Below are 12,251 nucleotides of genomic sequence, written 5' to 3'. Positions count from 1 at the left end.
GGTGTTGGGGACACCCCAGGGACAGTGTTGGGGACACCGCGGGGACCCTGTGGCCGGGGAGGGTGTTGGGGACACCATGGGGAGGGTGTTGGGGACACCCCAGGGACAGTGTTGGGGACACCGCGGGGACCCTGTGGCCGGGGAGGGTGTTGGGGACACCATGGGGACCCTGTGGCCAGGGAGGGTGTTGGGGACACTACAGGGACAGTGTTGGGGACATCATGGGGAGGGTGTTGGGGACGCGATGGGGACCCTGTGGCCAGGAAGGGTGTTGGGGACACCCCAGGGACAGTGTTGGGGACATCATGGGGTCCCTGTGACCAGGGAGGGTGTTGGGGACACGTTGGGGACCCTGTGGCCGGGGAGGGTGTCGGGGACACCCCAGGGAGGGTGTTGGGGACACGTTGGGGACCCTGTGGCCGGGGAGGGTGTCGGGGACACCGTGGGCACCCCATCCCTGGGGCTCCCGATGGCGGGGGTGGTGACAGGGTGGTGACAACTCTGGCAAGGTGTGGGGGTGGCAGGGCGGTGGCCGGGGTGACGGCGGTGCCACCGCGGGTGCCCGCAGGCCTACGAACGGGGCATCGCGCTCTTCCGCTGGCCCAACGTGGCGGACATCTGGCACACCTACCTCAGCAAGTTCGTCGCCCGCTACGGCGGGCGCAAGCTGGAACGGGCGCGGGACCTCTTCGAGCAGGCGCTGGACGGCTGCCCCCCCAAATACGCCAAGAGTACGGGCGCGGGGGGCACGGGGGGGGGGCGGGGGGTGGGCGTGGGGTGGGTGTGGGGCTGGGCATGGGGCTGGCAGGGCTGTGGGGTGGGCGTGGGGCTGGTAGGGCTGTGGGGTGGGCGTGGGGCTGGGTGTGGGGCTGGTAGGGCTGTGGGGTGGAGCTGGGCATGGGGCTGGCAGGGCTGTGGGGTGGGTGTGGGGCTGGTAGGGCTGTGGGGTGGGCGTGGGGCTGGGCGTGGGGCTGGCAGGGCTGTGGGGTGGGCGTGGGGCTGGTAGGGCTGTGGGGTGGGCATGGGGCTGGCCGTGGGGCTGGCCGTGGGGCTGGCAGAGCTGTGGGGTGGGCGTGGGGCTGGGCGTGGGGCTGGCAGGGCTGTGGGGTGGGTGTGGGGCTGGGCGTGGGGCTGGTAGGGCTGTGCGGTGGGCATGGGGCTGGTAGGGCTGTGGGGTGGGCGTGGGGCTGGGTGTGGGGCTGGCAGGGCTGTGGGGTGGGCGTGGGGCTGGTAGGGCTGTGGGGTGGGCGTGGGGCTGGGTGTGGGGCTGGGTGTGGGGCTGGGCGTGGGGCTGGTAGGGCTGTGGGGTGGGCGTGGGGCTGGGCGTGGGGCTGGTAGGGCTGTGGGGTGGAGCTGGGCATGGGGCTGGCAGGGCCATGGGGTGACAGTGGGGCTGGCAGGGCTGTGGGGTGGGTGTGGGGCTGGGCGTGGGGCTGGCAGGGCTGTGGGGTGGGCGTGGGGCTGGGCGTGGGGCTGGTAGGGCTGTGGGGTGGAGCTGGGCATGGGGCTGGCAGGGCCATGGGGTGACAGTGGGGCTGGCAGGGCTGTGGGGTGGGTGTGGGGCTGGGCGTGGGGCTGGCAGGGCTATGGGGTGGGTGTGGGGCTGGGCATGGGGCTGGCAGGGCTGTGGGGTGGCCATGGGGCTGGCAGGGCTATGGGGTGGGTGTGGGGCTGGGCATGGGGCTGGCAGGGCTGTGGGGTGGCCATGGGGCTGGCAGGGCTATGGGGTGGGTGTGGGGCTGGGCATGGGGCTGGCAGGGCTGTGGGGTGGGTGTGGGGCTGGCAGGGCTGTGGGGTGGGCATGGGGCTGGCAGGGCTGTGGGGTGGGTGTGGGGCTGGTAGGGCTGTGGGGTGGGCGTGGGGCTGGGCGTGGGGCTGGTAGGGCTGTGGGGTGGGCGTGGGGCTGGTAGGGCTGTGGGGTGGGCGTGGGGCTGGGTGTGGGGCTGGGTGTGGGGCTGGGCGTGGGGCTGGCAGGGCTGTGGGGTGGGCGTGGGGCTGGGCGTGGGGCTGGTAGGGCTGTGGGGTGGAGCTGGGCATGGGGCTGGCAGGGCCATGGGGTGACAGTGGGGCTGGCAGGGCTGTGGGGTGGGTGTGGGGCTGGGCGTGGGGCTGGCAGGGCTATGGGGTGGGCGTGGGGCTGGGCGTGGGGCTGGCAGGGCTATGGGGTGGGTGTGGGGCTGGCAGGGCTGTGGGGTGGGTGTGGGGCTGGGCATGGGGCTGGCAGGGCTGTGGGGTGGGTGTGGGGCTGGGCATGGGGCTGGTAGGGCTGTGGGGTGGGCGTGGGGCTGGCAGGGCTGTGGGGTGGGCGTGGGGCTGGTAGGGCTGTGGGGTGGGCGTGGGGCTGGGTGTGGGGCTGGCAGGGCTGTGGGGTGGGCATGGGGCTGGTAGGGCTGTGGGGTGGGCATGGGGCTGGGCGTGGGGCTGGCAGGGCTGTGGGGTGGGCGTGGGGCTGGCAGGGCTGTGGGGCTGGCCGTGGGGCTGGCAGGGCTGTGGGGTGGCTGTGGGGTGGGTGTGGGGCTGGCAGGGCCCACCTGGCCATGTGTTGTCTCCTCCAGCACCCTTGGGTGGGCATTGGGTCCCCCAGCACCCATGGGGCACCCCTGTGGGCACCCATTGGGGCACCCAGGCCCCCCGGGCATGTGTTGGCTCCCCCAGCACCCATGGGTGCCCACCTGGGTGTGCATTGGCTCCCCCAGCACCCATGGGTGCCCACCTGGGTGTGCATTGGCTCCCCCAGCACCCATGGGTGTGCATTGGCTCCCCCGGCACCCTTGGGTGCCCACCTGCATGTGCAATGGCTCCCCCAGCACCCTTGGGTGCCCACCTGCATGTGCATTGGCTCCCCCAGCACCCATGGGTGTGCATTGGCTCCCCCAGCACCCATGGGTGCCCACCTGAGCATGTGTTGTCTCCTCCAGCACCCATGGGTGCCCACCTGGGTGTGCATTGGCTCCCCCAGCACCCATGGGTGTGCATTGGCTCCCCCAGCACCCATGGGTGCCCACCTGGGTGTGCATTGGCTCCCCCAGCACCCTTGGGTGCCCACCTGCATGTGCATTGGCTCCCCCAGCACCCATGGGTGTGCATTGGGTCCCCCAGCACCCATGGGGCACCCCGGTGGGCACCCATTGGGGCACCCAGCCCCCCCGGGCATGTGTTAGCTCCCCCAGCACCCATGGGTGCCCACCTGAGCATGTGTTGTCTCCTCCAGCACCCTTGGGTGGGCATTGTGTCCCCCAGCACCCCATGGGTGCCCACCTGGGTGTGCATTGGCTCCCCCAGCACCCATGGGTGTGCATTGGCTCCCCCAGCACCCATGGGTGCCCACCCGGGTGTGCATTGGCTCCCCCAGCACCCTTGGGTGCCCACCTGCATGTGCATTGGCTCCCCCAGCACCCTTGGGTGTGCATTGGCTCCCCGGCACCCTTGGGTGCCCACCTGCATGTGCAATGGCTCCCCCAGCACCCTTGGGTGCCCACCTGCATGTGCAATGGCTCCCCCAGCACCCATGGGTGTGCATTGGCTCCCCCAGCACCCATGGGTGCCCACCTGGGTGTGCATTGGCTCCCCCAGCACCCATGGGTGCCCACCTGGGTGTGCATTGGCTCCCCCAGCACCCATGGGTGTGCATTGGCTCCCCCAGCACCCTTGGGTGCCCACCTGCATGTGCATTGGCTCCCCCAGCACCCATGGGTGTGCATTGGCTCCCCCAGCACCCATGGGTGCCCACCTGGGTGTGCATTGGCTCCCCCAGCACCCATGGGTGCCCACCTGGGTGTGCATTGGCTCCCCCAGCACCCTTGGGTGCCCACCTGCATGTGCAATGGCTCCCCCAGCACCCATGGGTGCCCACCTGCATGTGCATTGGCTCCCCCAGCACCCCTGGGTGTGCATTGGCTCCCCCAGCACCCATGGGTGCCCACCTGCATGTGCATTGGCTCCCCCAGCACCCATGGGTGTGCATTGGCTCCCCCAGCACCCATGGGTGCCCACCTGGGTGTGCATTGGCTCCCCCAGCACCCATGGGTGTGCATTGTGTCCCCCAGCACCCATGGGTGCCCACCTGGGTGTGCATTGGCTCCCCCAGCACCCATGGGTGTGCATTGGCTCCCCCAGCACCCCTGGGTGCCCACCTGCATGTGCATTGGCTCCCCCAGCACCCATGGGTGTGCATTGGCTCCCCCAGCACCCTTGGGTGCCCACCTGCATGTGCATTGGCTCCCCCAGCACCCATGGGTGTGCATTGGCTCCCCCGGCACCCCTGGGTGCCCACCTGGGTGCCCCCCCCATAGCACCCCCCCTCCTTACACACCCCCCCCCCTTCCCCCCCGCCCCAAGTTCTGCATTCCACCCCCCCCCCCCCTCCTTCCCTTGCGGCGCCCCGGCAGAGCACCCATGGGTGCCGATGGGTGCTGATGGGTGCCCCCCCCAGCTATCTACCTGCTGTACGCCAAGCTGGAGGAGGAGTTCGGGCTGGCGCGCCACGCCATGGGGGTGTACGAGCGCGGCACCCGCGCCGTCCCGCCGCGCAGCAGCGCGACATGTTCAACATCTACATCAAACGGGCGGCCGAGCTCTACGGCGTCACCCACACCCGCCCCATCTACCAGAAGGCCATCGAGGTGGGCACCCATGGGTGGGGGGGGTGAGGGGGGGGGGAGTTCAAGGGGGGCACGGGGACCCAGGGGGCACCCAGGGGGTGTGGGGAGCTGGTGGGGGCACCCAAGGGGGCACCCAAGGGGGCGTGGGGACCCAGGGGGCACCCAGGGGGCACAGGGACCCTGGGGTGGGGGGGCACCCAAGGGGGCACCCAAGGGGGCGTGGGGACCCAGGGGGCACCCAAGGGGGCACGGGGACCCTGGGGTGGGGGGGCACCCAAGGGGGCACCCAAGGGGGCACAGGGACCCTGGGGTGGGGGTCACCCAAGGGGGCACCCAAGGGGGCGCGGGCACCCAGGGGGCACCCAGGGGGCACCCAGGGGGCACAGGGACCCTGGGGTGGGGGGGCACCCAAGGGGGCACCCAAGGGGGCGTGGGGACCCAGGGGGCACGGGGACCCTGGGGTGGGGGGGCACCCAAGGGGGCACCCAAGGGGGCACAAGGACCCAGGGGGCACCCAGGGGGCACCCAGGGGGCACGGGGACCCTGGGGTGGGGGGGGCACCCAAGGGGGCACCCAAGGGGGCACAGGGACCCTGGGGTGGGGGTCACCCAAGGGGGCACTCAAGGGGGCACAGGGACCCTGGGGTGGGGGTCACCCAAGGGGGCACCCAAGGGGGCGTGGGGACCCAGAGGGCACCCAGGGGGCACCCAGGGGGCACAGGGACCCTGGGGTGGGGGGGCACCCAAGGGGGCACCCAAGGGGGCATGGGGACCCAGGGGGCACGGGGACCCTGGGGTGGGGGGGCACCCAAGGGGGCACCCAAGGGGGCGTGGGGACCCAGGGGGCACCCAGGGGGTGTGGGGAGCTGGTGGGGGCACCCAAGGGGGCACAGGGACCCAGGGGGCACCCAGGGGGCATGGGGACCCTGGGGTGGGGGAGCACCCAAGGGGGCGCAGGGACCCAGGGGGCACCCAGGAGGTGTGGGGAGCTGGTGGGGGCACCCAGGGGGCACCCAGGGGGCATGGGGACCCTGGGGTGGGGGGGCACCCAGGGGGCACCCAGGGGGCATGGGGACCCTGGGGTGGGGGGGCACCCAAGGGGGCACCCAAGGGGGCGCAGGCACCCAGGGGGCACCCAGGGGGCACGGGGACCCTGGGGTGGGGGGGCACCCAAGGGGGCACCCAAGGGGGCGCAGGCACCCAGGGGACACCCAGGGGGCACAGGGACCCTGGGGTGGGGAAGCACCCAAGGGGGCACAGGGACCCAGGGGGCACCCAGGGGGTGTGGGGAGCTGGTGGGGGCACCCAAGTGGGCACCCAGGGGTGCGCGGGGACCCAGGGGTGGGGGGGCACCCAAGGGGTCACAGGCACCCAGGGGGCGCAGGGACCCAGGGGGCACCCAGGGGGCATGGGAAGCTGGTGGGGGCACCCAAGGGTGCACCCAGGGAGGGGCGGGGACCCAGGGGGCACCCAGGGGGCGTGTCCCCTGTGCGCACTGATGTCCCCCATGGGTGCTGACATCCCCTGGGTTATTGACATCTCCCCGCGGGTGCCAACGTCTCCCATGGGTGCCGACGTCTCCCCGTGGGTGCCGACGTCTCCCCATGGGTGCTGACGTCTCCCATGGGTGCTGACATCCCCCATGGGTGCCAACGTCTCCCCGCGGGTGCTGCCATCTCCCGCGGGCACCAACATCTCCCACGGGTGCCGACGTCTCCCCGCGGGTGCTGACGTCTCCCATGGGTGCCGACATCTTCCCCGCGGGTGCTGTCTCCCACGGGTGCCAACGTCTCCCTGTGGGTGTCGACGTCTCCCCATGGGTGCTGACGTCTCCCATGGGTGCTGACATCCCCCATGGGTGCCAACGTCTCCCCGCGGGTGCTGCCATCTCCCGCGGGCACCAACATCTCCCATGGGTGCTAACGTCTCCCATGGGTGCTGACATCTCCCATGGGTGCCGACGTCTCCCCGCGGGTGCTGACGTCTCCCCGCGGGTGCTGACGTCTCCCATGGGTGCTGACGTCTCCCATGGGTGCCAACGTCTCCCCGCGGGTGCTGACGTCTCCCATGGGTGCCGACGTCTCCCATGGGTGCCAACATCTCCCATGGGTGCCGACGTCTCCCCGCGGGTGCTAACGTCTCCCATGGGTGCCAATGTCTCCCCGCGGGTGCTGACGTCTCCCCATGGATGCCGGAATCTCCCATGGGTGCTGACATCTCCCATGGGTGCCGACGTCTCCCCGCGGGTGCTGACATCCCCCATGGGTGCCAACATTTCCCATGGGTGCCGACGTCTCCCCGCGGGTGCTGACGTCTCCCATGGGTGCCGGGCAGGTGCTGGGTGACGACGCGGCGCGGGAGCTCTGCCTGCGCTTCGCCGACATGGAGTGCAAACTGGGGGAGGTGGACCGCGCCCGCGCCATCTACACCTACTGCTCCCAGATCTGCGACCCCCGCGTGAGCCCCCGGCGCCGCACCCAGGGGTGGGGGGCACCCAGGGGTGGGGGGCACCCAGTGGGGCGGGGTGCTGCCTCGTGGGGTAGGGGGATACCCATCGGAGCGGGGTGGTACCCTGTGGGGCACCCAGTGGGGCAGGAGAGCAGCCATCAGGGCAGGGTGGTACCCAACGGGGCACCCATTGGGGTGGGGGGCACCCATTGGGGCAGAGGGGCACCCAGGGGTGGGGGCACCCAGGGGTGGGGGGCACCCAGTGGGGCGGGGTGCTGCCTCGTGGGGTAGGGGGATACCCATCAGAGCGGGGTGGTACCCAGTGGGGCACCCAGTGGGGCAGGAGGGCACCCATTGGGGTGGGGGGGCACCCACTGGGGCAGAGGGGCACCCAGTGGGGCACCCAGTGGGGTGGGGGGCACCCATTGGGGCAGAGGGGCACCCAGGGGTGGGGGCACCCAGGGTGGGGCACCCAGTGGGGCAAGATGGGGCCTCGTGGGGCAGGGGGGGCACCCATCAGGGCAGGGTTGTACCCTGTGGGGCACCCAGTGGGGCAAGAGGGCAGCCAGTGGGGCACCCAGTGGGGTGGGGGGCACCCATTGGGGCAGAGGGGCACCCAGGGGTGGGGGCACCCAGGGGTGGGGGGCACCCAGTGGGGCGGGGGTGGTGCCTCGTGGGGTAGGGGGATACCCATCGGAGCGGGGTGGTATGCCATGGGGCACCCAGTGGGGCAGGAGAGCAGCCATCAGGGCAGGGTGGTACCCAACGGGGCACCCATTGGGGCAGAGGGGCACCCAGGGGTGGGGACACCCAGGGTGGGGCACCCAGTGGGGCAAGATGGGGCCTCGTGGGGCGGGGGGGCACCCGTCAGGGCAGGGTTGTACCCTGTGGGGCACCCAGTGGGGCAGAGGGGCACCCAGTGGGGCACCTATTGGGGTGGGGGGCACCCACTGGGGCAGAGGGGTACCCAGAGGTGGGGGCACCCAGGGGTGGGGGGCACCCAGTGGGGCGGGGTGGTGCCTCGTGGGGTAGGGGGATACCCATTGGAGCGGGGTGGTACCCTGTGGGGCACCCAGTGGGGCAGGAGGGCAGCCATCAGGGCAGGGTGGTACACAATGGGGCACCCATTGGGGCAGAGGGGCACCCAGGGGTGGGGGCACCCAGGGTGGGGCACCCAGTGGGGCGGGGTGCTGCCTCGTGGGGTAGGGGGATACCCATCGGAGCGGGGTGGTACCCTGTGGGGCACCCAGTGGGGGCAGGAGAGCAGCCATCAGGGCAGGGTGCTACACAATGGGGCACCCATTGGGGCAGAGGGGCACCCAGAGGTGGGGGCACCCAGGGGTGGGGCACACCCAGTGGGGCGGGGTGGTGCCTCGTGGGGTAGGGGGATACCCATCGGAGCGGGTGGGTGGGTATGCCATGGGGCACCCAGTGGGGCAGGAGGGCAGCCATCAGGGCAGGGTGGTACACAATGGGGCACCCATTGGGGCAGAGGGGCACCCAGGGGTGGGGGCACCCAGGGTGGGGCACCCAGTGGGGCAGGATGGGGCCTCGTGGGGCGGGGGGGGCACCCGTCAGGGCAGGGTTGTACCCTGTGGGGCACCCAGTGGGGCAGAGGGGCACCCAGTGGGGCACCTATTGGGGTGGGGGGCACCCACTGGGGCAGAGGGGTACCCAGAGGTGGGGGCACCCAGGGTGGGGCACCCAGTGGGGCGGGGTGGTGCCTCAAGGAGTGGGGGGGCACCCATCAGAGCGGGGTGGTACCCAGTGGGGCACCCATTGGGGCAAAGGGGCACCCAGTGGGGCACCCATTGGGGTGGGGGGCACCCAATGGGGCAGGGTGGTGCCTCATGGGGTGGGGGGACACCCGTCAGAGCGGGGTGCTACCCCGTGGGGCACCCAGTGGGGCAGGAGAGCCGCCGTCTGGGGTGGGAGTGCCCTGTGCTGGGGGCACCCAGTGCCAGGGACGTCCCCAGGGCCACGTGGGTGCCCTGTGCCACCGATGTCCCCAGTGCCAGGATGTCCCCAACGCCACATGGGTGCCCACTGCCACGATGTCCCCAGCGCCATGGGGTGCACCCAGTGCCACGATGTCCCCAGTGCTGGGACGTCCCCAGGGCCATGGGGTGTCCCCAGTGCCACGTGGGTGCCCTGTGCCGGGGATGTCCCCAGTGCCACGAGGTCCCCAGTGCCACGTGGGTGCCCTGTGCCGGGGATGTCCCCAGTGCCACGAGGTCCCCAGTGCCACATGGGTGCCCTGTGCCGGGGATGTCCCCAGTGCTGAGGATGTCCCCAGGGCCATGGGGTGCACCCAGTGCCAGGATGTCCCCAGTGCCACATGGGTGCCCTGTACTGGGGATGTCCCCAGTGCAGGATGTCCCCAGGGCCATGGGGTGTCCCCAGTGCCACATGGGTGCCCTGTGCCAGTGATGTCCCCAGTGCTGAGGATGTCCCCAGGGCCATGGGGTGTCCCCAGTGCCACATGGGTGCCCTGTACTGGGGATGTCCCCAGCACCAGGATGTCCCCAGGGCCATGGGGTGTCCCCAGGGCCACGTGGGTGCCCTGTGCCAGTGATGTCCCCAGTGCTGAGGATGTCCCCAGGGCCATGGGGTGTCCCCAGCGCCAGGATGTCCGCAGTGCCACGTGGGTGCCCTGTGCCAGCGACGTCCCCAGTGCCACGAGATCCCCAGTGCCACATGGGTGCCCTGTGCCGGGGATGTCCCCAGTGCTGAGGATGTCCCCAATGCCACGTGGGTGCCCTGTGCCAGGGATGTCCCCAGCACCGGGATGTCCCCAGAGCCATGGGGTGTCCCCAGTGCCATGTGGGTGCCCTGTGCCGGGGATGTCCCCAGTGCCACGAGATCCCCAGTGCCACATGGGTGCCCTGTACTGGGGATGTCCCCAGTGCTGAGGATGTCCCCAGTGCCATGGGGTGTCCCCAGTGCCAGGATGTCCCCAGTGCCATGTGGGTGCCCAGTGTCAGCGATGTCCCCAGTGCTGAGGATGTCCCCAGTGCCACATGGGTGCCCTGTGCCAGCGATGTCCCCAGTGCCACGTGGGTGCCCTGTGCCAGCGACGTCCCCAGTGCCACGAGATCCCCAGTGCCACATGGGTGCCCTGTGCCGGGGATGTCCCCAGTGCCGGGATGTCCCCAATGCCACGTGGGTGCCCTGTGCCAGCGATGTCCCCAATGCTGAGGATGTCCCCAGGGCCATGGGGTGTCCCCAGTGCCAGAGAAGTCCCCAGTGCCACGTGGGTGCCCTGTGCCAGCGATGTCCCCAATGCTGAGGATGTCCCCAGTGCCACGAGATCCCCAGTGCCACATGGGTGCCCTGTGCCGGGGATGTCCCCACCACCAGGGTGTCTGTCCCCAGGGCCATGGGGTGTCCCCAGTGCCAGGGATGTCCTCAGTGCCACATGGGTGCCCTGTGCCAGCGATGTCCCCAGTGCCGGGGATGTCCCCAGGGCCATGGGGTGCACCCAGTGCCAGAGATGTCCCCAGGGCCACATGGGTGCCCAGTGCCGGGGATGTCCCCAGTGCTGGGCATGTCCCCAGGGCCATGGGGTGTCCCCAGTGCCACATGGGTGCCCTGTGCCAGCGATGTCCCCAGGGCCATGGGGTGCACCGAGTGCCATGAGGTCCCCAGTGCCACGTGGGTGCCCTATGCCGGGGATGTCCCCAGTGCCACGAGGTCCCCAGTGCCACATGGGTGCCCTGTACTGGGGGATGTCCCCAGTGCTGAGGATGTCCCCAGGGCCATGGGGTGCACCCAGTGCCAGGATGTCCCCAGGGCCACGTGGGTGCCCTGTGCCAGCGATGTCCCCAGTGCTGAGGATGTCCCCAGTGCCATGGGGTGTCCCCAGTGCCAGGATGTCCCCAGTGCCACATGGGTGCCCTGTGCCAGCGACGTCCCCAGTGCCACGAGATCCCCAGTGCCACATGGGTGCCCTGTACTGGGGATGTCCCCAGCCCCATGGGGTTGTCCCCAGGGACCAACGGGTGCCCCCCCTGACCGTGTCCCTTGTCCCTTGTCCCTTGTGTCCCCCCCCCCCCAGATCACGGCCACCTTCTGGCAGACGTGGAAAGACTTTGAGATCCGTCACGGCAACGAGGACACGATCCGGGAGATGCTGCGCATCAAGCGCAGTGTCCAGGCCACCTACAACACCCAGGTCAACTTCATGGCCTCCCAGATGCTCAAGGTCTACAGCAACGCCACCGGCACCGGTGAGCGGGGGCACCCATGGGTGCTGGGGGAAGGCGGGGGGGGGCACCCATGGGTGCTGGGGTGGAGGATTGGGGCACAGGCGGTAGGGAGCGGGGAGAGCCGGTGGGCTCTGGGGTGTAGGTGTGGGGTTGTTGTGGGTGTGGGGAGAGCCCACGGGGATGGGGAGCACCCATGGGGAGCACCCATGGGGATGGGGAGCACCCATGGGTGTGGGGAGCACCCATAGGGAGCACCCATGGGGATGGGGAGCACCCATGGGGAAGAGGATCACCTACAGGGAGCACCCACGGGGATGGGGAGCACCGAGAGGGATGGAAAAGAAGCACCCACGGGGATGGGGAGCACCCATAGGGAGCACCCATGGGGATGGGGAGCACCCATGGGTGGGGGGAGCACCCATAGGAAGCACCCACGGGGATGGGGAGCACCCAGAGGGATGGGGAGCACCCACAGGGATGGAGAGCACCCATGGGGGTGGGGAGCACCCATGGGGATGGGGAGCACCCATAGGGAGCACCCACGGGGATGGGGAGCACCCATGGGTGTGGGGAGCACCTACAGGGAGCACCCACGGGGATGGGGAGCACCCACGGGGATGGGGAGCACCCAGAGGGATGGGGAGCACCGAGAGGGATGGAGAGCACCCACGGGGATGGGGAGCACCCATAGGGAGCACCCATGGGGATGGGGAGCACCCATGGGTGTGGAGAGCACCCATAGGAAGCACCCACGGGGATGGGGAGCACCCAGAGGGATGGGGAGCACCCACGGGGATGGGGAGCACCGGTGGGGGTGGGGAGCACCCATGGGGATGGGGAGCACCCATAGGGAGCACCCATGGGGATGGGGAGCACCCATGGGTGTGGGGAGCACCCATAGGGAGCACCCACGGGGATGGGGAGCACCCATGGGTGTGGGGAGCACCCATAGGGAGCACCTATGGGGATGGGGAGCACCTACAGGGAGCACCCAC

The 12,251-nt window shown here is 70.9% G+C and overlaps 1 protein-coding gene across 1 annotated transcript in view; it reads left to right on the top strand.

The window, feature by feature from the left end:
* Window positions 1–11,277, top strand: part of XAB2 (XPA binding protein 2) — a gene marked incomplete at both ends in the record, with an annotated part of 36,290 nt that extends 25,013 nt beyond the window's left edge. Inside the window, 5 exon segments of the mRNA XM_059834830.1 lie at window positions 569–731; window positions 4,433–4,519; window positions 4,522–4,622; window positions 6,935–7,057; window positions 11,106–11,277. Coding sequence (XP_059690813.1) covers window positions 569–731; window positions 4,433–4,519; window positions 4,522–4,622; window positions 6,935–7,057; window positions 11,106–11,277 — 646 coding nt within the window.
* Between the last annotated feature and the right edge of the window lie 974 nt (window positions 11,278–12,251).

The sequence above is a fragment of the Gavia stellata genome, unplaced genomic scaffold (genome assembly GCF_030936135.1).
Source record: "Gavia stellata isolate bGavSte3 unplaced genomic scaffold, bGavSte3.hap2 HAP2_SCAFFOLD_1018, whole genome shotgun sequence".
In the NCBI taxonomy this organism is placed as follows: Eukaryota; Metazoa; Chordata; class Aves; order Gaviiformes; family Gaviidae; genus Gavia; species Gavia stellata.
The sequence above is the reverse complement of the archived record's forward strand: the minus strand, read 5'-3'. Positions and strand labels throughout refer to the sequence as shown.